Raw genomic sequence first — 23928 nt, 5'->3', positions numbered from 1 at the left:
TTTTCCCAAACAACGAGGGCAAAGAGGCAACTCCTCCTGGTCTTCCCGGAGATGTTGGATGAGGTGTCGGTCTCGTGGAGAGACCGGCCCTTTAGCAACAAGGCCCCAATCCAGGGTGCCTCCTCCCTTGACTGTGACGGTATGGAGAGGCTCGGCCTGCTCCACATACCACCTATGGAACCACTGGTGGCAGCCCACCTCCTACCGAGGATGGGCCAGCCGCCAAGCAGGAACCCCACGCTGCCAGCAAAAACGGACCGATTCCAGTCTACCATGACGGAACGGGCCTACAGAGCCGCAGCGTTGTCCGCCAGGGCTCTGAACGTTTCCTCGATGCTAACCGCATACCAAGCGGAGCTCTGTGAGGATATGTCGAGCAATCCTGGACCGGCCACTCTGGACGAGATAGCCGCGGTCACAGACATTTGTCTCCGTGTCCAACGCTGCGCCGTCCAGGCCACGGGCAAGGTAATGGGGATCATGGTGGTGCAGGAAAGAGCTAGATGGCTCAACCTCACCAACCTCCCAGACCGGGAAAAGGAAGATGTGCTTGACATGCCCATCGTTCCCGAGGGGATTTTCGGCTCCGCTCTCGCTTCCATGCAAAGGAAGTGCGAGTCGAAAAAGAAGGAAGATGAGGCTCTCCACCTTTGTCTCCCTCGAAGGGTCCAGCCGCGGCCTTTGCAACGGCGGCCCTTCGCCCACGCTGCACCGCGCTCTGCTGGGTTCAAAGTACCGGGACAGCAGAGGGCGCAGCCCGCCGAGTCCCCAGCCCAGGCAGGAGACGAGGGCGAGTTGGTCTAGAAAATCTCCGGCTCCGGCTGTAGCCCAGGCACAGCCGACCCAGAATTTCGGCCAGCAGGCGAGGAAGAAGAAGCGAGCGGCCTGACAGCCCCTCCTTCTCCCCTCCGTGACGGAGCTGGAAGTTCCTTCCCTGGCTCTAAATGTGTCCCCGCCGCCTCGAGAGATGCCTCAACGCCATCCTCAAGTCCGCACAAGACACATGTCACATCGTTATTGTCTGAATAAACCATTTTCCGCTGACGCATCCAGGCTCCGGCCAAGGGCGCAGCCTAAAAAAATGAAAAGAAAGACAATAAACAGTCCGTTAACCATAAATCCCCTTCTGAGAGCAGCTACGGCCTCTCTCAAAAGGCGGATAATAAACGGGTCTGTGAAGGCACCACCGCCACGCGCATGCGCAGTGCCGGTTGGGGCTTTAAGGGCACTACCGCCACATGCGTACGCAGTGCCGGCTAGAGCTGTAAAGAACGGCCCGTCAATCCTTCCCCTTTCAAGAGCAGCTACGGCATCTCTCAAAGGACGGATTATTGACGGGTCCGTGAAGCCACCGCCACACGCATGCGCAGTGCCGGCCAGGGCTTTAAGGGCAGCACCGGCACGCGCAGGCGCAGTGCCGACTGGAGCCGTGAGGGCACCACCGGCACACACATGCGCAGTACCGGCTGGAGCTGAAAAGGCACCTCCGTCACGCACATGCGCAGTGCCGGTCGGAGCCATAAGAGTGACATCCCAGCTGGCTCTAAGGAGCATACAGCAGGAGATACTCACGATGTCTGCCTGGGCTTCTCAAAACAGTTATAATTGATCTGTTTTCACAAACCCAGAGAGAGTCAACCCACATTCTGGAGAGAAGAGTTCTCTCTCTCCCAGAAAGAAGGGTTTTATCTATAAAGCCCACCGAGCGGAGTCAGATTACGGAGGAGAATGTCCTCGTAAAGAACCCGCTCAACATGGGCCTCATAATAAAACTAAACCCCGAACGCCACGGGCTTACGGAGAGTTTTGGTGATTATAAAATGCGTAGTGGCACTACACCTGACTTTTCCAGTGCGGGACGCGCCTACGGGTGCAGTCCTTTCACGGAAGGTGGTCACCACGGACACAGGTCAGACGGGCTGACAGGGGACTTACGAAGGTCGCCCGGTGAGAGGTTTCTAGAACAGAGACTTCCAGCGGGCACGCGTAAATTACCCGGAGCTTTTAGCGGTGTTCCCCACCCAAAAATGCTTCCTGCCTTCTCTCAGAGGACTTCATGTCCCCGTGAGGATAGACAACACGAGTTTGCGTTGTCTCCAGTCACACACACTGGCACACAAACTGATCCCTTGGAGCGGCAGACGTCTCCTCTCTCTGAGAACGACACGAGTACCGGGTGTTATGCACCTAGTGACATAATTACTGTCAAAAGGTGCACCACTCTATGCAGACTGGACTCCTCATCCAAGGATCGAGAGTCCGCTGTGGGTGCGTTATGGCGGAGCCGCGTTAAATCTGTTCGCAAGGGGAGAACATGCTCAATGACAGCTGTTCTCTTTAATGCACGATTTAAACGCACCGTTAGGCGGGGACGCACTCGTACACGATTGACCTCCAGGTCCTCTGTACACGTTCCCACCCCTGGTTCTGTTCCCCTTAACTCCGGCCAGAGTGAAAGAGCAACGCCACACACGTACTCTGATGTTTCCACCCTAGCCCGCAATATACGGGCTGGCGGGGATATATCAGCTGTTGTGCGGGCAGCCATGGCAGCCCCCCCCACGCAGGGACAGATTGTCTCAGGCGGGGGGGGCGATCCTTCACCCACGCCCAGAGCACGGGGCACTATGGGCCTGACCCGTGAGTGGTACAATCTGAATACAGTGGGACTCCCTCAGAAGGTGATAAACACTATTCAGAGTGCGAGAGCTTCCTCCACCAGGTCTCTTTACGACTGTAAGTGGAGGGTGTTTGAGGAGTGGTGCCTTCAAGAAGGACACATCTCTTTTCAATGTCCTGTCGGGGTGATTTTATCATTCCTACAGGACTTGATCGATAAACACAGAGCTTTTTCCACGATCAAGGTGTACCTGGCTGCTATTGCTGCATGCCATGTGGGGGGCTTTGAGGGTAAGACGGCTAGCCAACATCCTTTGGTTTGCCGTTTTATGAAGGGAGCGCGCAGGCTCCTCCCTGTCTCCAGGTCGCTGGTGCCCTTATGGGACCTGGTAGTGGTTTTAAATGGGCTCAAAATGACCCCATTTGAACCCCTGGAAGGAGCTGACATGAAACATCTGTCACTCAAGACAGTGCTGTTACTGGCCCTGGCATCCGCTAAACGGGTCAGAGATATCCATGCACTGTCTGTACATCCCTCATGCACTCAGTTCGCCCCAGGGCAAACGAGAGTGTTGTTGAAACCCAACCCTGCCTTTACACCAAAGGTGGTTGGTTCGTGTACCCCGATTGACATTGAGGCATTTCCTCCGCAGCTGGTTTCCTCCGGGGAGCAGCAGTAGGATTTATTGTGTCCAGTCCGGGCTTTGCACACATATATGGACAGATCAAAAGAGCTTCGTCTTAATGACCAACTCTTCGTGTCCTGGTCTAAACCTCACAAGGGTAAGCCTGTTACTAAGCAACGACTATCCCACTGGATCGTGGAGGCGATTGCTTTGGCCTATACGAGTCAGAATCTGCAAGCACCTTCGGGTCTGCGGGCTCACTCGACTCGGGGCCTGGCTACATCCTGGGCTTTGTTCAAGGGTGTTTCCATCCAGGATATCTGTGCGGCGGCAAGCTGGTCTTCGCCACTCACTTTTGTCCGCTTTTACAGGCTAGACGTCTCCGCTCCAAGCGTGGCCCGAGCAGTGCTGGGCACCTTGTTGAGTCGGGACTCCACCTGTTAAATTCTGGTTGATCGGTGATCTTCGAGATAAGCTCGTCTGGCAATACGGGAGCTACAATATCCCATAGTGAGACATCGAACGGAGTGTTATGAATGAGAACTATAGGTTACTTACGTAACCCCAGTTCTCAGAGTAACATGAAGTGAGATGTCTCACCAGACGGCCTCCTTGCTATGGTGAAGCGAGAAGAGGTGCTTATTTTGAATGACGCATGCGTCGTGGCGCAGGCTACTTATAGGGGGTGATTTCCCCTGACGTTGACGTCAAGAATCACCGGCCAATCAGGATTGGCGTAATGAGATTGATGCTTCTGTTCTCCGCGATGAGGCGCATCCCATAGTGAGACATCTCACTTCATGTTACTCTGAGACCTGGTGTTACGTAAGTAACCTATAGTTTCCCCAAAAGTGGGCGGGGCTGTAAAGTGAAGTAGATTTACTCTCATCTATTATTCAAAACCATTCTATTTATTCTAACGTAAATTACATGCCAGTGTTTTATCTTTTTATTTATTTGTTTTTATTGTAAATCGTATAATGTCGGACTTTTTTTGTCGTCTTTGAGGAAAAGAAATGGGGTTTTGAGATTCAAAATACTGAAATCTGTATTTTTAAAATCTCTTCCTTCTAATTTGTTATTCTTTTCTAAATAACACACAATTATCCTTGTTTTTATTTATTCGTTTAATTCTATAATCTTGGGCTTTTTAGCCGTAAATAAAGTCACCAGAAACAGACGGGACATTTCGAGATTTAGGATGGCCGAAGACACTACACTACCCATAATCCCCAGCTATCGTTTGGGACTACAGTCCCGTTGACAAACCCCGTGATGTTGCGCCAAGGTTACGCCGAGCGTCAAGCTCTTTGAAATGGAACGAAACCACGGCAGACTATTCAAAACTGGACTCGAACGCCCCACCAGAACTACACATGCTGGCTATTGTGTTTCGCAACATGTTCTCTATGGCACGTCTCTACTGGGAATTGTAGTTTTAAAAGACGTGTTTCCCAAATTTAGAAGTTGACAGTATTAAACTGTGTACAGCCCTGGAGGTTTAGGCGATAGGAAACACATTGGTGTGTACACATTTAAAACATGTAATTACTAAATGGGTGAAAATCGCTTGTATCCATAATGGGCAGCATTAATATATACCCACACGACAGCTCATTGTTACTTTGTTATTCTACTCCACTACAATTCAGAGGTTAACCTGGTATTTTTACTCCACTACATTTAGTTTAGTTACTTTGCAGATTCTGATTAATGATGTGGAATATAAACAACCCTTAAAGCAGACTTTAGTTACACCTGAGTACAATTCAGGGAAGGTGATTGTCAAGTGCCAACAATCAGGAGAGATATTTGATAGTTGGTGCTTGAGAAGACTAAATATTTATCTGCAGATCTTTATAAAGTATATTCATTACTCGTTATTCTCTACTAATAGTTAATTAAAAACTGTATAATGGCTATTTTGCACATCCCTTTCAAGATTTCAAGATTTTCTAAGGTGTATTGATCTTATACACAACTTGGGTCGCAGGTTCCTCAACAGCGCATTACAAGACATCTATCAATATGTGTGTACTGTATACCTCCACCATTAAACTGTCATATTCTGCACATTTCTTATTCTATCTACATACATAAGAGTATAATTAATGTGTATAATATCAGTTAAAATAAGTGCTTCAACATAGTTAACATTGCAGGAAAGCAATATTTTAGACGTTAAGTACTTTGTCAGGCTTAATATTTATCTGTAGATAGATACCCCCAAAGCTTTTTTCTTGTTTAAAAGAAGACCTTAACCTCTTTAATGTGTTAATAAAGGTTAATTCGTTTTTCTGTTTTGCACATCCTCCTATTAATATCTGTGTACATCCGGCACTAAACTGTTTTATTGTAGAGATCACTTAGTATCTTCTTGACTTTTTATATTCTATATTTCTATCATTGACCTTCTACTTTCCCCCTATGAAAGTATGTACTCTTAATATTGTTTTAATCAAATAAGATTATTCAACAAAAATAATTCAATAACATGCTTTAACCAGTAGGCCGTGCACACAAGGTACACACATCATATTAATAATAACTTTGTATTATTAGTGTAGACACTTATGTATAACATCTGAAGATGTGTGGTTTTATTCATGTTTTTACATAATTTTACAGGATATTGCTATACTATTTCTCTTGTTTTACTTCTTCACATTAATATCTGATTTGTAAAACATCACAGACAGAAAGGCATAGGCTATACGTCATTTAATGGTAAGCTATTGAAATTGTGATTCCATAGATGTGTCTCCCATCACCCAAATCCCCTGACTATTCTCTCAACTCAGTATTTACATTCTGATATTCAAAGAAAATCAGTAATATCTTTAAAAACTACAAGTCCTTTTCTATCAGCTGTGCACCGTTATGGTGTAAATATAACCTATATACCAATTGGATCAAATATAAAAGTCAGCCGAATTACTATTGATACTGCAAGGAGACGTATTTTGTGAAAAGAAATTGAAGATGTTGTTTAATTGTTGATATATTTATGATCCACGTCAAGTATTCAGTTTTGGCAGCAGTTCTCCTGTTTGTCTCTCTCTATAAATAAAGAACTACGGCAGATCTGTAATATTTAATTCAGCCGAACCGTGTATTACAATGCCTTTATGTGATGACTTCCAAAGAGAAAAGCAAGCACACTCTGAATTAGGTATTATTTTATTTTTCGTTGTCGGATATCATATCTTATTAACACCATATCCCAGCGTGCATTGCGGCTAAAACATCCAATCAACAAGCTTCAAGCTTAGGATCTTGGGTAATCAGTTTAGTGGGTTTGTGGTGTGTATCTCTCAAAATGTCCCGTCTGTTTCCGGTGACTTTATTTACGGCTAAAAAGCCCAAGATTATAGAATTAAATGAATAAATAAAAACAAGGATAATTGTGTGTTATTGTTGAGTAAATAACAGTGTGTTATTTAGAAAAGAATAATAAATTAGAAGGAAAAGATTTTAAAAAATACAGATTTCAGTATTTTGAGGCTCTGAGCCCCATTTCTTTTCCTCACAGACGGAAAAAAAGTCTGACATTATACGATTTAAAATAAAAACAAATAAATAAAAAGACAAAACACTGGCATGTAATTTACGTTAGAATAAATAGAATGGTTTTGAATAATAGATGAGAGTAAAATCTACTTCACTTTACAGCCCCGCCCACTTTTGGGGAAACGAACGCTGTCATTTGAACGGCGATCAAGCCTGAAGCCACAGAGATCTTCTTTTACTGTCCTTTCTTCTTAGAGGAAGTACAGAAACACGTAACTCTGGATTTGTTTTAATGTTTGAGGTGCAATGAACGACGCAGCAGCTTTTTGGTATGATCAAACTATTATGTTCTGCCTCGCTCATGAGAGTAACAGCTGGCGAAATTACAGCCTCGCCTACTGATTTTAATTTAACCATATATCGAGCCCGATTCTCGATTTCAAATGTGTGCTCTAAAATGATATTTATAAATGACTATTATCATCATTACAAACAAGACAATAAATGGCAAAGATATGTAGAAAATAAACGTATTTAAGATACGTTCATAAGAAATGTAACGTGGAAGAAAATATGTTTCTAGAAGATATGTAGAAAATAAACGTATTTAAGATACGTTCATAAGAAATGTAACGTGGGAGAAAATATGTTTCTAGAAGATATGTAGAAAATAAACGTATTTAAGATACGTTCATAAGAAATGTAACGTGGGAGAAAATATGTTTCTAGAAGATATGTAGAAAATAAACGTATTTGAGATACGTTCATAACAAACGTAACGTGGGAGAAAATACGTTTCTAGCTAAACGTAATTGAGAATGCAGTTTAGTTCTGTGGGAACGTAATTTTTAGGAGACAGGGTTGTAAATACACATATGTTAATGGATAATGAGATTAAACCCAGTCCAAAACACATTCTATGTAAAAGCAGCATTACACACAAACCTTATTGTGATCTCTGCTTCCCCGAATTAAAACAACAAACGCTCTTTAGCTTTCCCCCACATGTCTCCACTCGGTGTGCTTCACAGCAGGAGCATCTCTGGCCTCTGGAGTTATTATTTCATCATTATTATAAAGATCCTGATTCAAATGACAAAGATCAATCTAATGAAGTCTTTAAAATGTTAAACGGTGGCTGATTAAAACCCTCTTATTCACATCAATCAATGAACTTATCCATTAGTTAACCTCAAATTCACATCTTAGTTAAAAACTTCAGGTTTTCTAACAAACAGTTTCATTGAAGTTTCTGAAATGTTTTTTTGTTCCATTATTGAAACCAAAAACAGCAGGAACATCCAAGAGACGTTGAGTTTGAACATGATTTGACCCCTGACCCCCCCTGAGACCACCAGTGCAAAGCAGAGGCTTTAGGACGAGCAGACGTACATCACAATCAGAATCAAGTTTATTACCAGATACTTTGACACATACAAGGAATTAGCTTTGGTGTCCGGTGGTACGAACATAAACAATCCAAGAAAATAAGTTGCCATAATACAAAATATAAAGATAATTAAAAGAAGTATTTACACCAAATTTAAATTTAAAAGACCTGAAAAGCTAAAAAACTAAAACACTTAGGACGATGAATATATGATAATATATGGCAAACGACAGTGAATTATATTTAAAGTGGAGGGCTGTGCAGACATGTGTAAAATGTAGTCAGAGTTGAGCACGAACATGGCTCTCAGAATTAAGAAAGGAAAAAGAACAAGATGTTGTTCACATGATGTGCAATAATGTAACTCTGTGTGACTGACGAAGCCACACACAGTCTACTATTCGACATACTTATTAGTGCGAATGCTGTTCAACTATTGTTCTTCAAATCTTTATTCTTCCGCATCTTATTATTGTGCTTTCTTCCCGTATGTTCCTGCCTGTGTACATGACATAAGCTGCTCACAACCAATTGCCCCTTGCGGGGTTAATACAGTTGTTGATTGATTGATTATTTCAACCAGATTTCGCCAAGATAGTCGTACTGTCACCAAATTCACACTGGTGTTTGTTTTTTCCATCTTATCGGAGAAGGATAATATGGAAACCTCATATTTTAATTGGCAGACTTCTAGAACAATTTGAAATAAGCAATAATCTTATGGACTTGAATGGGACCTTATCTGATCAAGTCAGCTCCTCCACTGACTCCCCACAAGGATGTATCCTTTCGCCACTATTATTTATACTTAACACTAATATGTGTCAAAGTAGGTGGGAAAATAGGACTATTTAAAGTATACAGATGACTCTGTAATTGTTAGTGGGCTCCAGGACAATGAGACCAGCCACGGCTCTGTCTTTGACGACTTTGTCAGGTGGTGTGAGGAGTCCTATCTACAACTGAACATAAGCAAAACCAAGGACATGATCATTGATTTTAGAAGACATCCCCACATACATGAAGTCTTAACAATCGCGAATTTGTGCAATCAAACAAATATCTGGGGACAATTATTGACTCAAAATTGAGCTCTGATCCAAAATGTGAAGCTGTGTGAAAAAGGGGGCACCAGCGTTTGTACTGTCTTAGGAAACTGTCCTATTTAACATTGACAAAACCATGATGATTGTTGGGGAAATATTTTCCAAGGTCCATGACTTTGACCCAGTTTATCAGTTCAAACTGTCCTGACTGAGCACACGCACCTGTAACCTTGGCTGCTGTGCCCTCAGTGTTTTGTCTCCCTGTTCCTGCCTGTTGGCGTCAGCTGATAGAGGTGTTATGATTCTCTCTTGTTATGCACAATGTTGATTATTCTCTCTGAACTAGCTAACTACATGGGTCTGTGACTTGTGATGTGAATCCTCCGGCCGAACCTCCTAAATAAACCATCAGTGTTTGACATCAACGCTCCTGCTCTTCCGGTGTCTCTTTCCTGAGTCGGTGACTCCCACTGCATTGGTACACAGAAGTTTCACTTACAATGATCATATTTTATCGTGCTTTTATCGAGTCGATTCTGTCTTTCCGGTGGTGGCGAAGTCGATAGGGACTTGGCTTGGCAACTGGAAGGTCACCAGTTCAAGTCCCGGCAAGACCAAGTGCTACCGAGGTGTCCCTGAGCAAGGCACCGTTCCCCACACCGTTCAAAATGGCAGCACACTGCTCCTAACACAGGATGGGTCAAATGCAGAGAAACAATTTCCCCACGAGGGATTAATAAAAGTCCATCTTGACTCCCACCCTTTGCACTCAGAATTTAAAGAGCCTGTGACACGGTTTTCCCCCATCATCCAAACCCATCAATTTGAGTACATATTGTCCCCTTGAAAACCGTTACTGAACTGATTTTGGATATTTGTACTTTGATAACCATTAATCTGCCTTCAATGTTGACAATTTTCTGGATCTTCTCGCGGATTCTTCAAGTCCCGCCAAATGATGGGTGACGTCATTGCGGGCACAGCGCTCCAGCTGCACCGTCCAGGATCCCAGCATCTGCATGTAAACCTTTATATATATACAGTCAGATGTAAACGCACGACGGTGCACACAGCAGCAAACTCAGACAGCGATGACAGGTTAATGTTGAACGTGTCTGAGAGCTCATATGAGGCTGAAGGATCGGTTTATGTTGTATCTTCTAAGTTTAGGAATGAGGTGCGTCAATATGGGCGATCATATGGTCATGTAGCCAGTGGTGGAATGGGACTACAAATCATCCCGGGACTCTCGACCGGCCCACTTCGGTACCGCTAGTAAATTGTCAACCGGGGGAGTGGGGGATGTCAGGGGCGGCGGGTCCTACGACGCTGGTTATCAACTCGGTAAATCAAGCCAGGGTTTCTCTCTCCAGCTGAGAGCGCGTTCACGTCTAAGACACGAGTGGATCTGACTTTAGTTACATTTGTCTCGAGTGTTTCGTCAACATAATGTGTTAAATAATACTTCTGCATACAGTCTGTGACACTGCGAGTGTTGCACGGCCAGATGAGGCTGGAGAAGCTGACTCAGATAAGGAAATATATGATATATTATGATATTATATGATCGATGATCTGATTGATGATGTAATATGAATGATAAGTGCGACACGTCGGCGTCTTCTCTGGATACGGCAGTTTATCCTGTAATATGACTTGAGAGATTTAAACTCCGCACACTGAGTTGATCTCTTTTCTATAGACGCCGGAGCCGGGCAGCGTCAGGTAAAAGAAGTTATTTAGCCTTCTCAAACCTGAGCCTCACGCGACGCCTATGGAGGATGTGCTAGTTACTTATCCGACCGGCCCACTTCGGTACCGGCCCATCGGGATTCGTCCCGATAGCCAGTCCGCCACTGCACCCAGCCCACGTAACTGTCAACGGGGGGAGCCTCGCCTCGCTGAGCCTCGCGAAATTCAGCAGCTCTCACTCCCGATTTCTAATCCTAATGTAATCATCATCTTCACCACGATCATTTATGTTTATGTCGCCGAATTGACATGAAAGCACTGACGAATATGAATATACTGTAGTCAACTTCATTAAAACGTTATTAACGTGCCTAATCTCAGTAATTCACCATTTCTACGCATAACAACACACTTTGTCCGTGTTTGGCTCTCGAAGCGTTCCCGCATTGACGTCACTTCCGGCTTCCCCCAAAACTTCAAAATGAGTCGAAGGAATTTCCCGCGATGTTCGAAATTATTGATATTTAACGGAACGGTATCGCTTTTTCTTTTTTAAACTGACGGTTCGAGATTACTAGTAGCCCAATATTTCATTGCACAACAGTTGTTGGGATGGTGTCACAGGCTCTTTAAGCTTCTTCCTTTGGGTTAATTGTCCCAAAGAGTAGAACGAAGCGGTATAAAAACAGTTTTATCCCAGCAGTTTTTGCACAAATTAACACATCATAGGAATGTCACACAGTTGCCAATTTATGTATTTAATTTTGAATTTTGAATGTCCATGTTTGCCCGAGGCACGGGCCGAGTAAGTGGAGTTGCAGAAATCTTTGACTCAAGTTTACTTATCAATACTAAACCAAAATTAAATTATACCTCCTTTGAAAGTCTCGTTTTTAGTCTTACGCATTCGACCTGGAAAACTTTGCAGGCAATCTTATTTGTTACAGTGTACCGTGCACCAGGTCCTTATTCAGAATTCTTATCAGAATTCTCTGAGTTTGTATCAACTTTGGTACTTAAAACAGATAAAGTAATTATCGTAGGTGACTTTAATATTCATGTTGACGATGATAAAAATAGCCTTACTGTTGCAATTAACTCTATATTAGATTATGTTGGTTTTTGTCAGAGTGTAAATAAACCAACCCACTGCTATAATCACACTCTCGGCCTTGTCCTGACTTATGGTATTGAAATTGAGCAACTATTAGTCGAACCGCATAATCCTGCTTTATCCGACCATTTCTTAGTAACTTCTGAAGTACTGTTACCAGACTACAAAGCATTAGTCAAAAGCTCCTGCAGCAGAAACCTATCTGTTAGTGCTATAGCCAAATGTAAGGAAGAGATTCCACCAATACTTAACTCGATAGCATGTCTGCATGTAGGGGAGGAAACTTATACAAAATGTACACCACCCCAAATTGATCATGTTGTTGATAGTGCTACAGATGCGCTGCGAATACAATTAGACTCTGTTGCTCCTTTGAAAAAGAAGAAAATAAAACAACACAGATTAGCTCCATGGCATAATGCCGAAACCCGCAAAATAAAGCAAAAGTCGAGACAACTTGAAAGGATATGGCGTTCCACTAAACTTGAAAAATCTCGTTTAATTTGGCATATTGCTCTCAATGAATATAAGAAAGCACTGCGTAAAGCGAGAGCAGCCTACTACTCTTCATTAATAGATGAGAATAAGAATAATGCAATATTTCTTTTCAGCACTGTAGCCAGGCTGACAGAGAGCCACAGCTCGGTTGAGCCTTCTATTCCTATAGCACTCAGTAGTAATGATTTTATGTGCTTTTTTAACGATAAAATTGTAACTCTTAGAAACAAAATTAATGACCTCTTGCCTTTGACCAGTATAGTGTTATCAATAGCTCCCGGAAACGTAAGTTCTAATATTACACTAGATAGTAAACTAGAATGCTTTTCAGCCATAAACCTTGAACAGTTAAATTAAATGATTCTCTCTTCTATGAATATGTCTTTATTATCAGGCTATGTTCCACAATCATTCAAAGTAGCAGTGATAAAACCGCTTCTTAAAAAGCACAACCTCGATGTATATATGCTTCCGTTAGGCAATATTATAAGGAATAATTCTGTAAACCCTCATTTTTATGCGGATGATACTCAACTATATTTATCAATCAAGCCTGATGAAATTAATCATCGAAATAAAATTCAAGACTGCCTCAAGGACTTAAAAACGTGGATGACCTTACATTTTTTGATGTTAAACACGACCAAAACTGAAGTTATTGTACTTGGACCGAAGAATCTACGAAACAAATTATCTAAAGATATACTAACTATGGATGGCATTAATTTGGCCTCCAGTGAGACTGTAAGGAATCTTGGTGTTATATTTGATAAGGATGTATCCTTTAACGCCCACATAAAATCAATTTCAAGGACCGCCTACTTCCATCTACGTAACATTGCAAAAATCAGGCATATCTTGCCTCAAAACGATGCAGAGAAACTAGTCCATGCATTTGTTACTTCAAGGCTGGATAATTGTAACTCCTTATTATCAGGGTGTACCAAGAAGTCAGTCAAGTCGCTTCAGCTGATTCAAAATGCTGCAGCTCGTGTACTAACCAGAGTTAGGAAAAGGGACCACATTACTCCTGTTCTGGCTGCCTTACACTGGCTCCCTATAGAACACAGGATATAATTTAAAATTCTTCTTCTCGCCTACAAAGCCCTTAATGGGCAGGCGCCATCTTACCTTAAAGAACTCATTATACCCTACTGTCCTACTAGGGCATTGCGTTCCAAGAATGCAGGGTTGTTGGTTGTTCCGAGAGTCTCTAAAAGTACAATTGAGCCAGAGCCTTTTCTTATCAAGCTCCACATTTGTGGAATCAGCTTCCAGTTTGTGTTCGGGCGGCAGACACCCTATCCGTTTTTAAGAGTGCGCTTAAGACCTTCATTTTTGATAAAGCTTATAGTTAGGGCTGATTAGATTCAGCCCCTAGTTTTGCTGATATAGGCTTAGTTTGTCGGGGGACATCTTACTTCTTCCTTCTCTCTGTCTATACCTGTGTACTCATGTTCCGATTAACCCAGCTTCCCCAAATGTCTTTCTTTTTGGTGTCTATATATGATGGGATCCGGAGTCATGGATGATCCTGCGGTCCTGTGTCCTGGATCGCGAGCCCTGGATCTTGTGTCATGGCTGTGGTCCGGGATCATAGGTCCTGGATGGATATCCTCGTGGATTCATCTTCCTATTATACACACATTCATTTCCAAACATTTGGACTACCTATGTTGCAAATGTATTATCTTTTCAATTTACACATGGCATCTATTGCACGTCTGTCCGTCCTGGGAGAGGGATCCCTCCTCTGTTGCTCTCCCTGAGGTTTCTCCCATTTTTCCCTTTAAACTGTGAGTTTTCTCCGGAAGTTTTTCCTTGTACGATGTGAGGGTCTAAGGACAGAGGGTGTCGTATTGTCATACTGATATTCTGTACAAACTGTGAAGTCCACTGAGACAAATGTAACATTTGTGATATTGAGCTATATAAATAAACATTGATTGATAAAAATATCCCCCCGATTCTTGGTTCTTTATAATTTTGTATATCATACCGTTTGATTTCAATAACAAACCAATGAATGCAAGCGAAGAGTCTGACTATTTTGATTTGTTAATCTACATTGACACACAATATGTATAACAATGCTTTCCCTTATTTAGAAGACAACATATTTATCTTCACATCAAGGAAAGTCAATCGGACGGTAACGGGATGGTGAACATGCATCAGTGTCCCAGCCTGACTTGGACCAGAGATGTCGTTTCATGGTCAGATCCATAATTTGAAATACACAATACACAGGTGTTAAGGACACACTATGATTAAAGGTTTTGCTTCTATCATTGACATTTCACTTGAATAGTTATGGATCTCACCCATTACGTCATTTTTAGTTGTATGAAGGCTACTGTTATAATATAACATCTACATGTGTAGTTTGAACACTTATGACCTAGTGTTTGACCAAACATTTAGTAATGCTCGTTTACAAAACCAAAAAGAGACAAATGCTGAAGGTTCAATGTTTTGCAGAACTGCCCAAAGTAGAAAATGCTTCATTTCAGAGTTGGTGTATGTAATGAGTGAAGCCAGCATCCCTCACACAGAATTATTTTACGTATTTTAGGAAATGACATAATGGAACTTTACCATTGACTGAAATAAATTTAAAAAAAAACAACCATTTTAAAGCTTGTTCACACAAGGAAAGCTAGTGTGAACACAAAATGTTCCAATTCAAAACCTACTAAGAAATGGTTGAGCAATGATGTTAGCATGCGGACACAAAGCCACACTATGACAACACTTCAAATGCCAATCATTAATTACATTTATAATTGTAGGAATTTAAAGTGTGCACTTTAAGTTAATTTGTCAGCACAATTTTTCTGTTTAAATGAAATGTCATTTCTCGATATGGACTGTTCACTCATTCACAAACCAAATTAGACTTCTTGAAGAGCCTGGAATAAAAAGCCTCTTGGGTAGTTGAAGGTTAACAAAAGCACAAACTATAAAGCATCTCTGTTCAAAACTTTTATTAGAACTGTTTAAGTATGGTAGCGTGGAGGAGGAAAAGGAGGCAGCATTGGTATGGGCAACTGAACATGGGGATGAAAAAGAGGATGGGGTGCCGGAGTGGGCGGGCAATCTGGTTTCACAGTGGTAGCTGGAGTGGCTGGATATTGGGGATAGGGAGGGGTCATAGGGTAAAGATGATAGTAAGGCATAGATGGTGGAAGCTGCAATGAGGGATTTTTAGCCTTTGGTTTAGTTGTCGCCGCAGTAGGTTTTGGCTTTGTAGCTTGATATTTGGGAGGATAAAGAGGATTAAAGGCAGGATACATAGGCATATATTGTGGAAACGGCATCTGAGGGTTTTGAGGCTTCTCAGGGGTTTGAGGCTTCTCAGGGGTTTGAGGCTTCTCAGGGGTTTGAGGCTTCTCAGGGGTTTGAGGCTTCTCAGGGGTTTGAGGCTTCTCAGGGGTTTGAGGCTTCTCAGGGGTTTGAGGCTTCTCAGGGGTTTGAGGCTTCTCAGGGGTTTGAGGGAATTGAGGCAGCTCAGGGTTTTGATGGAATTGAGGCATCTCAGGGTTTTGAGGAAATTGAAGCATCTGAGGATATTGAGGGTATTGAGGGTATTGAGGCCTCTGAGGCCTCTCAGGGGTGTGTGGCCTCTCAGGGGTTTGAGGCATTTCAGGGAATTGAGGAATCCGAGGGTATTGAGGCATCTGAGGGTATTGAGGCCTCTCAGGGGTGTGTGGCCTCTCAGGGGTGTGAGGAATCTGAGGGAGCTGAGGCCCCTGAGGGAATTGAGGCCCCTGAGGGTATTGAGGGAATTGAGGGAATTGAGGGTATTGAGGGTTTTGTGGCCTCTCAGGGTTTTGTGGCATCTCAGGGTTTTGTGGCATCTCAGGGTTTTGTGGCATCTGAGGGAATTGAAGCATCTGAGGGAATTGAGGATTTTGCGGCATCTGACGATATTGAGGGTATTGAGGGTTTTGTGGCATCTCAGGGAATTGTGGCATCTCAGGGAATTGTGGCATCTCAGGGAATTGTGGCATCTGAGGTATATCAGGGAATTGAGGCATCTGAGGGTATTGAGGCATCTGAGCTACAGGGGAATTGGGGGAAGTAGTTTTGGAAGCAGGAGTTGAGGCAGGTTTGGAACACCAGAGAGATACTGGAATTCCTTTCCAACGCATCGGGAGTACATAACTTCCACCCTTTGGGAGAAAAACATACAATTAGAAACAGCAAGGAATCACACAAACAATGTTGTTGTAACAATGTTACAATCCGACTGTACAAGGCAAAAGATTAATCTCATGCTATATATTCTGAATAGATCATCATGATGCAACATATTTGAATGTTGGTCCCCATCCAAAAAACATAGTTAATCAGTACATTTGAAAGCAAGCGAAAAACAACTCGCATTTGAAAAGCTGAAAACACATTTTTGCTTGAGATCAATATGATGCAGATTAAACATTTAATTTGTTTGGCTCTCGTTAAACCATTCATGACTATAACAATTCACAGCACTAGCCATCGTTTTTTAAAACTCACTTCCTCACTCTTTAAATCAGTTTCACATTACCTCTTGAACCATGTTGCAGCCATCATAGGGAACCAACATGACAAATGCATGCAAGTTCCTCTGCATGCTGTAGCCACAGGTAGACGGGACCTGGGACAGAGGCATTGGAGGTGCATTTCCTGTGGGGTAAAAAGGTTCAGTGTTTATATCATTGGTAGAGATAAATCAAGACTACATTTATGATATTATGGCTATTAATTTACCTTGTTCTACTGCAAATTGTGATGCTCCTGGTTCCACCGCTCTGAACTTCAACTGGCCCGAACCACACTGCAGTGAGGGCGACATGCTCTTCCATGATGAGTCTTTGGGACTGGCGACTTGTGTTGGGCTCATCCAGCCTGAAGGCGAATATAATATACATATTTTAAAATAGTTTGTACTTTAAAGAGATGCAAAACAATTCAAGCAAAATAACAAACCCTTCAATACATAATCAAAATATTTTTACCTGCAGCGTCTGCTTGATAAGCACCTTCATCCTCTTCATAAGCGTTTGAGGATGACTTATTGGACCCGTCTGTGACTTGAGAATCAAGTCCTAACCCTTTTTCAAAAGCTCTCCCGAAAACAATTGTCCCCTCTCGGAACCCATTTGTTGTATCGGCATCTTTTCTCCCATCTCGTCTTTCTGTTTTCTTCAGACGATAACAGTCTATAGTTCGCGCAAAATAACACATCAGAATAACAGCTGCAGCCAGGTAAACACCAGCGCCTTTTCTCTTGCGTATCATCCTGTTGCACATGACTGCTGGTAATGTGAGGAGATGAGATAACTTTCTTTGCCACAACTATTTGAGCATCAGCAGGTGCTGTGACAACCAATACAGCTGTGATAGGTGCTCATAGGATTCCCATTCTGTAAAATCAAACTCACTGCGGGTGGAGAGCACTTGGCAATGAAGCATGAGACAGGGCTTTAAATACTGACACATATTACCACCAGGCAGCCAATCAACAAGGCAGGTGCCGCCTCAGCTAATGCTTGCACCTGTGTTCAATTAGCTTGCAACAGTTGGGCCTCGTTAAAACGTGTCTAACGTCTACAAAGTAAGCCCTGTATATTGATCATGTAGATCAGGGGTGCCAAATACTAGTGATGGTGAGATGAAGCCTTATGAAGCTTTGAAGCTTTGAAGCTTTCCAGCCAATTGGTTCGCAAAAGGGTTCATCTCATGAGGCTTCATCATGGGCTTCATTTGAACACAAACCCCCCTGTTGGTGAAAGTGTGTAAAACAGGCAGATTGGACATCTCAACAGTGTGATCTATCTCATACTGACTTCCCAATGAGTAAAGCCTTAGAATAACTCTAAATAACGAACATAAAATCATATTTTCATGTTAGCAATATTGTATTTATTACAGTTTAATGATTGTGATTGAAAATCCTAAGGAGGCTGGTAAACATTGCAAAGAGGGATTTATATTCCTTAATAATATTCGTAAACTTAACCATGTTGTAGCCTGAGAAAGGCTAAACCATATCAAAGAATACATTTATTAACTACATTATCTCATTTAGCTGTAGCTTTTATAAACAGCACACATGCTGAATCTCCTTGAAAACACTGTAAGATATGTATTCCTGTATTTATTGATGTTTTTATTCCTACATTTATTTATGCTTGTATCTATTTATAGCCTACTTATGACATGTTCCGACCTCTATATGAGTGAGGGTCTGAGCTCTCTTGATTCCATCGTGTCACCGGGCCCGGGTACAGGAGGGGTAATATGGTTCTTAGTATACATCCATGGGTATTATGAGCGTTGTGGTTCAACGGTTCAACTGATCTGAATCGCTTCCTGAAGCAGTCACGTGGTATCGACAGGCAGCGAGGCTTCGTTTGTCATCGGTGACGTCACTGGCCCAAAACAATACAAGCCTCGGTACATGCTTCACAAAAAGCTTCGGGGATTACTCGACACACGCTCCGAAGCCTGACGCAATACATAACATCACTACCAAATATGTCGATCGCAAAGGTAGTGTGGGTAGATTGCATGACATTGAAGCGCAAATGCGGTGCACCTTTATGCGCTTAAGAGGCACTATTGGTGTAAGCGCTCCACAGTTTCTCCGCCGCTGTGAGGTTCCGCGCTCACAGTTCACTAGCACCGTTGGGTTCAAAGGCAAACCAACTATTACAAATCCAATCCAACCCACTTTATTTGTATAGCACATTTGAAAAACAGTGGGTTTACCAATGTGCTTCACACCAAACATAACATTATAATAAAATATAATAATAGATGAAAGGCACACATAAGAAATAATACACAGTACATACAGGCTATGGACATACAATAAAAGCATAAAAATCGATAAAACATAGCTCAGACTGACTCAAAAGCGAGGGAAAAGAGGTGGGTCTTTAGGTGAGCCTTAAAAGTTTGGAGGGTGGGCGACAATTTGAAATGGGGGGTAGGTCATTCCAGAGCCTGGGGGCTACCGCTGAGAAGGCTCGATATACAAACTGTTCAACCTACAGAGATGACAAAAAGTGTTGTTCCAAATACAAAAAAGCCTCTGTCGACGCTGTCTCGCAAACACCTTGGTTGGTTTTAGGGACTACCAGCAGCAGCTGAAGCAAAATGAAGTCACAAGAATGATAGACACATAACAATACAGTATTTATTTGGACATGGCTAAAATAATTGTTGATGGCCAAACATTTCATAGAAGTAACACAACTCTGCTCACACTCTAATCACACTCTCGACGTTGTTCTGACTTATGGTATTGAAATTGAGCAACTATTAGTCGAACCGCATAATCCTGCTTTATCCGACCATTTCTTAGTAACTTTTGAAGTACTGTTACTAGACTACAAAGCATTAGTCAAAAGCTCCTGCAGCAGAAACCTATCTGTTAGTGCTATAGCCACATTTAAGGAAGATATTCCACCAATACTTAACTCGATAGCATGTCTGCATGTAAGGGAGGAAACTTATACAAAATGTACACCACCCCAAATTGATCATGTTGTTGATAGTGCTACAGATGCGCTGCAAATAAAATTAGACTCTGTTGCTCCTTTGAAAAAGAAGAAAATAAAACAACACAGATTAGCTCCATGGCATAATGCCGAAACCCGCAAAATAAAGCAAAAGTCGAGACAACTTGAAAGGATAATTATGGCGTTCCACTAAACTTGAAAAATCTCGTTTAATTTGGCATATTGCTCTCAATGAATATAAGAAAGCACTGCGTAAAGCGAGAGCAGCCTACTACTCTTCATTAATAGATGAGAATAAGAATAATGCAAGATTTGTTTTCATCACTGTAGCCAGGCTGACAGAGAGCCACAGCTCGATTGAGCCTTCTATTTCCATAGCACTCAGTAGTAATGATTTTATGTGCTTTTTTAATGATAAACTTGTTACTCTTAGAAACAAAATTAATGACCTGTTGCCTTTGACCAGTATAGTGTTATCAACAGCTCCCGGAAACGTAAGTTCTAATATTAGACTAGATAGTAAACTAGAATGCTTTTCAGCCATAAACCTTGAACAGTTAAATTCAATGATTCTCTCTTCTAAACCATCAACGTGCATGTTAGACCCAATTCCAAATAAGCTGTTGAAGGAAGTTTTTCCATTAATTAGCGCTTCTTTATTAAATATTATGAATATGTCTTTATGATGAAGCTATGTTCCACAATCATTCAAAGTAGCAGTGATAAAACCGCTTCTTAAAAAGCACAACCTCGATCCAGAGGTTTTAGCCAACTAGACCTATTTCTAATCTTCCGTTCCTCTCAAACATTCTTGAGAAAGCAGTCGCAAAACAGCTGTGTGATTACTTAAATACAATGATTTATTTGAAGATTTTCAGTCTGGCTTTAGAACACATCATAGCACAGAGAAAGTTCTGGTTAAAGTCACAAATGACATTCTAATAGCCTCTGACAAGGGACTTGTCTCTATTCTTGTTTTGCTCGATCTCAGTACTGCATTTGATACTATCGACCATGATATCCTATTGCAAAGACTAGAGCACTTAGTTGGCATACAGGGAACTGCTTTAGGCTGGTTTAGGTCCTATCTATCTGAACGCTCTCAGTTTGTACGTGTCAACGATGAATCTTCCACGCAAACCAAAGTTAGCCATGGAGTGCCACAGGGCTCAGTGCTCGGACCTATTTTGTTCACATTATATATGCTTCCGTTAGGCAATATTATAAGGAATAATTCTGTAAATTGTCATTGTTATGCGGATGATACTTGATAGAGATTTTGAGGGACAACTGGTCCGCTTTCCAAATCTCCGCGCGTCCCTAACAAGCTGGTTATCATACAGGAAGGAATCCAGAACATACAAGTATCCGTTAAAAACAATAATCTATTTTAATGGTAATATAACAATGCAATACAATCAATACATTACCATACAAAGCCATATCATATCATATGCGTAATGTCAGGAGTATGCCTACTCCTGGCCCTTGTTCACGGGCTGCCACGACCTTCCGGTCCGGGCGGCGCGAGAAGAGAGAGGTAGAACAAAAAGCTGAATAGGCTTTCATACCAACAGAAACAGGAAGGGGTGGAGTTTACTCCACACACACACCCCCCCCCCCCCCCCACATTCCAGAGACCTCAGATTTGTCTTAAAGGATATTTAAGATAACACAAATATTTCATCTCTCATATCTCCAACTTCTGGTTACACAGAATACAAAGTAATTAAACCCACACATATACTATTCAAGATATGTAGACTTCCCTGAAACATGACATGCTAGAGATCTTAAGCAGAATATACTCTCCCCCACCTAGCACCCTGTCCTGCATGCCTACACCTCCCCCACAGGGCAATAAAACCTGTTTACTCTAAACAGCCCTTTGTTTAGAGCCATTTTAGTCCTCACCTCTATGAAAGGATAAAACAGAGAAATCAATATAAAACACAAACACAAGTATTGTTTGAACAGTATTCACTTAACTGCTACTATTGATAATTACCAGAGAAACTCAAGGGACCTCTTTTAATATCTGGAAATTGCAACAAGACTTTCTGCCATTTCAAATGTAACACACTTCTTAAATATCAGATGCTGCAATCCCCCTTTTGCACTCTTTTAAAAGAGTGCAACTTACACAAGGCACTTGAAACATATCTACTGTGTCTGTTCCCCAATATCGTATAAATCCATCAGAAACTGAGATCCAAAGTACTTGAAATCGTGAAGGAACAGAACATCACTTCCCATGGCAGTGAAGGAACCATGAGGGGGCAGCTGAGTGCTAAGAAGCAGTCTCCTGATGGTGAATCATCAGCCCGTCTGCCCCCCCCCCCCCCCCAAAGGAATAGCCCACAACGACAGCTGATAGGGAGGGGGAGATGCGGCTTTCCCTTCACGGGTGGAACTGATCAGAGAGAAGTAGACTCCTCTGCTGCCTCGACAAGTCCCCCACCCCACTGCCAGCCGCTTCCAAGTCGTCTGCTGCATGGATGTCCTCGAGGTCCTTCTCCTCCAGTCCGCTGATGACAGCATCCGTGTCGACCTCCATGACGAGACCCAGATCCGTCTTGATGTCGTCCCCTGGTCCTAGCAGGTGGTTTCCCCGCCACACACTGGCTCCCGTGGTACGAGCTGACCCCCTTTCCTCCTATGCGGACGGCCTGAGAGATCCGCTGGGTCACTCGGTCGGGGCCGGAGAGCCTGGGGTTGATCCACTTTGTCCTGATGACCTTCAGCCTCCTGCGTCTCGGGTCCCCCTTTTGGCGTCAACAACCTGTGTGGAGAAATCTGATACAAATCCCTCAAGCCTATACTCCGGGCTCTGGGGCCCTCGGCTGTTTGACCCACCAATGCGTAGGCAACTTGGAGCCTGTTGGTGGGGTGTCTTAAAACAACAGACGTCTGTGAACAGGTTTTCTAAATTAATTGTGCAGCTTCAGAATCTTAATACTTGGACTGTGCCAACTAAATAAGAACCCCAACATCTTTAGGTAAACTAAATAACATATTTCAATAGCTCTGAATTTCTGACAAGCATCTGTGTTTATTTTTAAATGAAATCCTTGAGATCCCATTAAAAATCTAAATATGATTTGAACTGCTAATGTTTCTGGTAAAGAAACACACTAATGTTATGGATTCAAAAACAACCAAAATCACAATACTAACAAAGTGAATGGCTTCCTGGTGATACTGCTTCTACCCGTCAGTGCTTAGATATTATCCCGCTGAAAAAATGAATACAGAATTCCAACAAACTGTCATCAAATGTCTTTCTATTATATATGTAGATGAAATGTATATCCCCATAATGACCTAAACAATAAAGTCTATGGCTCTTACTTCTTTACCAGACTAGTTACATGATGTTGTCTAAATTACATTGTGTCTCATTACATTACTATGTTTTAGCTTTAACTGTAAATATGTTCTTTCTACATTTCAAACCTCAGTTACTTTAATACCTGTTGAAACATTAGTTGAAACATTACTCACAGGTCAGCTTCTTCAGTATTCCATTCTGGACTTACATCTCTCACAGTAGCCCCTTGGCCACTGATTCTTTATCTGTGTTACCTGCTATAACTCAATCAATATTAGAGACATGTCAACATTCATCAAACAGTGTGTTATCCCAAAATATGGAGCAGGTCAATTCTAAAACTGTCAATCAATGGTCAGATTGAACAATCGAGTTGGGGCAGCAGGTTCCTTTCAGTCCCTAAATGAAAAATGTACATTGTGAAGTTTACACTCCCCCTTTTTTACACATTAACACATGTGTAAACAAAATCCTGTATGCGAAGAAAACCTTCAGGTCATAATGGATTATAAGACAATACCAAACATGTTTCCCAAATGTACATCCATCATTTCCACAGTAAACACTTCAGTGAAATGAAGTGTTTCT

The 23928-nt window shown here is 42.3% G+C and overlaps 2 protein-coding genes across 4 annotated transcripts in view; one reads left to right on the top strand and one right to left on the bottom strand.

The window, feature by feature from the left end:
- Window positions 1–23928, top strand: part of LOC117467748 (immunoglobulin lambda-1 light chain-like) — a 156775-nt gene that overhangs the window by 24201 nt on the left and 108646 nt on the right. The gene's annotated exons all lie outside the window — the stretch shown is intronic.
- Window positions 15468–17934, bottom strand: LOC117467742 (uncharacterized). The gene is made up of 4 exons (XM_034111582.1): window positions 17499–17934; window positions 17251–17388; window positions 17048–17166; window positions 15468–16670 (listed from the first exon to the last, which is right to left on the bottom strand). The coding sequence occupies exons 1-4, from the start codon at window positions 17791–17793 to the stop codon at window positions 15495–15497; spliced, it is 1728 nt and encodes a 575-aa protein (XP_033967473.1). The 5' UTR covers window positions 17794–17934; the 3' UTR covers window positions 15468–15494.

Source organism: Pseudochaenichthys georgianus, chromosome 22, assembly GCF_902827115.2.
Source record: "Pseudochaenichthys georgianus chromosome 22, fPseGeo1.2, whole genome shotgun sequence".
NCBI classification, from domain to species: domain Eukaryota; kingdom Metazoa; phylum Chordata; class Actinopteri; order Perciformes; family Channichthyidae; genus Pseudochaenichthys; species Pseudochaenichthys georgianus.
The sequence above is the reverse complement of the archived record's forward strand: the minus strand, read 5'-3'. Positions and strand labels throughout refer to the sequence as shown.